The 3,484-nt window shown below is 55.2% G+C and overlaps 1 protein-coding gene across 1 annotated transcript; it reads right to left on the bottom strand.

The window, feature by feature from the left end:
* Positions 1-134: 134 nt before the first annotated feature.
* On the bottom strand, positions 135-2,687 carry DAZAP2 (DAZ associated protein 2). The gene is made up of 3 exons (XM_085315691.1): positions 2,390-2,687; positions 1,646-1,888; positions 135-936 (listed from the first exon to the last, which is right to left on the bottom strand). Exons 1-3 carry the CDS (start codon positions 2,441-2,443, stop codon positions 808-810), a joined length of 426 nt encoding a protein of 141 aa, XP_085171817.1. The 5' UTR covers positions 2,444-2,687; the 3' UTR covers positions 135-807.
* Between the last annotated feature and the right edge of the window lie 797 nt (positions 2,688-3,484).

The following is a 3,484-nucleotide window of genomic DNA, read 5'->3' as shown; positions in this document are numbered from 1 at the left end:
TTAAGCATCATTCTAAAAGCCTAGTTAGCATTTAATGAAATGTTCAAACATGAGTAGCATTGTGTTTCTGGCACCAAAGCATGGCTTTGATTAGATCTAATGTGCAAAGAAATCCAAGATTACTTGGAGTGTATAAAAAAAAAATTCCCATGATATACGCTAGCTGCATACCTTCCTGGAGGAAATCGAAGCACGAATGTGAGCACGGAGCGTGCTTCAGGGGATCCGCTCTAGAGTGAGGTCAGGAGGGAAGAAGCGCCCGGGTGCCCCCCTGCAGCGCGACGCCCCGGGAAGCGAAGGCTGCCTAGCTTTCTATCCAGCACCTCTGCTTCCACGGAAGGGGAAACCCGAATGTTTTTGTGGATCTCAGTCCAACCGGCAGGCAGTGAACAACTACGAGCTTGAGGAGAAGGAGCTGCTCTTGGAAAGCGGATTCACTCCCCTCGCCCTCCCCAAAGCCAGTGTACGGATAGCCGATTAACAAAAGCTCAGAGACAGTGCCGCAGCATCGCTCCAGTGAAATGAAAGGAAGAGGCAGGGCTGCTCAGCTCGCACGCGCTTCACGGACTGATCTCCCTTCCCTGCTTCAACAGAGGCACCGCTATCACTACAGGGGTTCTGGTTTCGCTTTGAAGTGCCTGAAGGGCCGGGCACCGAACCAGGAAGACACCTCACGGCTGTGTGTCTACTCTGCAACTTCAGGTTAATATGGACTAAAGCAGTTACGTTGTGAGAAGTGCTGACAGTATGTGATGTCTTTCCTTACACAAATGTAGCCCCCCCTTTTCCCCCCCTCCCCTTCCTTCTTCACCAGATAGTGTAGCCGCCATCTGAGCCTCCCAGGAAGAAGTTTCCCTTCCGTTGCGTCACCAGGACGTTGGCTCCCTGCATTACGGCCAGCTGGGCGGCGTTGGGGGGGCAGCCGGGAGGGGGGGGCTGGAAGACAGAGAAAGGACAGGCGGGAGGACGGCTGAGTCCACRTCACGACGGGAACTCGGCCCGCCACGAGGTTTGCTGCAACGGCAGGTGGACAAGAAACCTCCACGGCGACAGCCCAGTACCCGTCTCTCGCTACCGAGCAAAAATTAGCAGTGAGAGGCCAAGAGCGGAGGAGAAACACTCGGTTCCTCTTCCCTGCCCTCTTTTCAGGGCCCGTAGCCCACGGAGTCCRTACGGCTAACCCGGCCTTCTGCCTGCGAGCTGTGGAACAAGACCTGCGCGTGGCCACAAGCGGGAAGTCCAGCGGAGCAGCTCCACCGGAGCCCAGAGCAAGGCCAGGCTTGCAGGCRGGGCGAGTGAAAGCCAGGGCGCTTAGCAGCCCCACGCCTTGTCTCCCACCCAAGCACRTCTGCCCCACGGCCCCCAGGCCAAAGCGGGGCTAGCATCGGCCACGTGGCGGTTTTGCTGTGAGCCAGAGCCACCTGCRAGCACACCCGGCTCCAGACTGCTCTCAACTAAGAGGTGCAGAGACAGCAAAAACTCAACCTCCTTCTTCCAACACATAAGTAGCCACTGTGCTCCCAAACGGTCAGTCAGGCACGAAATATTTTTTGCTCAGAAATCAGGGCACGTCTTCTGCCCCGCTACTGCCCGTGAACCTCTAGAACCGAAGCACGCGGGGCTTCGAGGGTACRTTTATACTTACAGGGATACTGGCTGTTCCACCAGCCCCAAACCTTGCTCCAGCATCAAAACCGCCTTCGACGAGGACTGTGGAGCCCGGAGGATAAACGGGTCCCACGGGGTAATACGCCATGGGGACGGAAGAGCCTATCGGACCCACGGCCACCGACTGGGCCATGGGTAGGAACACCGAAGTGCCCGGATACGCCGCAGACATGGTAGGTACGGTGGCAGCCCCCAGAGGCACGAAGCTGGGACGATAAAGCTGGAAAAGAAAAGCAATGCCAACAAGTTTAAGTATCTGTTATTCCCCGCCCCCATTTACTCATTCAGGTTCGCTTTCAAAGCACTAGCCCTGAGATTGACTTTCACCCTTCTGCTTGCACAAAGGAGCTCCCTTTCCTGAACGTTTAATTTTGTGTACCCTAAAAGGATGTTTTTTCCCACTGTTGCTACGTGGGGAGTTTTCCCCCCGTGTCTGCAGGAATCCAACTACAAGATACTAACTTAGACGTATTTTCAATCTACAGGTTGACTATATTTATCATGTTAACTCAAGGTGAAGCTTGGAACAGTGTTTGTCACTTCAAGTGCATGATTCAGGTCTCATATGAGAGAATTTGTGGACCGACCRCTGCCCAGTGATACAAACAGGAAACGAGTCTTACAGGTTACAAAAACCCTGCTGCTACAAACTCATTCAGACATTTTCTCCTTTGGAGGGGCCCCAGAATAAAACGAACCCTAGGAGAAGGATCCTGCGTACCTCAGAATAAGYAGGAGGTGCGTCTGTGTACGGCGGCGGCTGAGGAAGGGGCATAGTCTGTGGGTACACGGGATGACTGCCCGGAGACTGGACCGGGTAGGAGGGCTGGGTGGGATATTGTCCTGCGAGAAAGAAATCAGCCAGAGTCAGAAGCACTCAGCGAAGCTGGGCAGGAAGCGGCCGATTTTGCGGAAAGCCCCTCTTTTTAATTATCACGTGAGCAGGAGTAGCAGATCTCGGAGCGCCTGTCCGCAATTACTTAGCGGTATTGGCTGCGCGTCCGCAGCTGCCGGCAGGACCCACCCGCCCGTCCCCTCCGCGCCAGGGCCGCCCAGAGGACTCTGCCCACAGTCCGCCCCGTCGCACCCGGCAAAGCCTTCAGATTCTTTCAGTCGGGGCTAAAAGCAAAACGGAGAGTTGAAATCCTTTACAGGAATCAGGCTACGGAAGAGGCAGGAAGCCGGGCAGAGGAAGCCGCTCCAGCCGCGTTATTGCCAGCCGCCACTTCGGCGCTCGCTCTTGCAAATCCTCAAACCGAGCCGCGGCCCCAGAACGAGGGCGGTGCGGGAGCACCGCCGCTACGAGGTTCGCCTTCTACTTGAAGCTACCAGCGCGTTGCCACCAGCGAGACTTGCAGAGAGCAGCTGTTAGCGATCTTAACATTTTATAATTCAAGACTGTCGCTCCATCTGCCTCCCATCCCGAGAAACCGAGCGTTGTGTTTGGTTCGTACAAAAGAGAAAGGGTACAACACACTCTGTACTGCAAACTAAACAAAGCAGATCTAACGCCGAGACAATACCTGCCACCCCTGGGCCTTTTAAGCTGGAGCGGAACAAAGATCAATGCTCCATCTCGGCGACATGTTTCTCACATACCAACAGAAGCGGTTTCAAAACAGAGTTGATCTTTAAGTGAAGACCGCTAGGAAATTGCGTTTAATTGCTCTGTCACRTCCTGACGGTGCCAGCTCGGTTCGAAGAGCAACTGGTACTAAAGCCTGAGCTCCAAACTCGTGCTTCTCCCCAGGCCGGCACAGTAATTGGGGGGGGGGGACGGGACCGTGCGCGCGTCTGGCCGCACAGCGGGAGGAAC

Source organism: Rhea americana, unplaced genomic scaffold, assembly GCF_003343005.1.
Source record: "Rhea americana isolate MKP2758 unplaced genomic scaffold, rheAme1 scaffold_435, whole genome shotgun sequence".
NCBI lineage: Eukaryota > Metazoa > Chordata > Aves > Rheiformes > Rheidae > Rhea > Rhea americana.
Note: the sequence above shows the minus strand (reverse complement) of the source record. Positions and strands in the feature narration are given on the sequence as shown.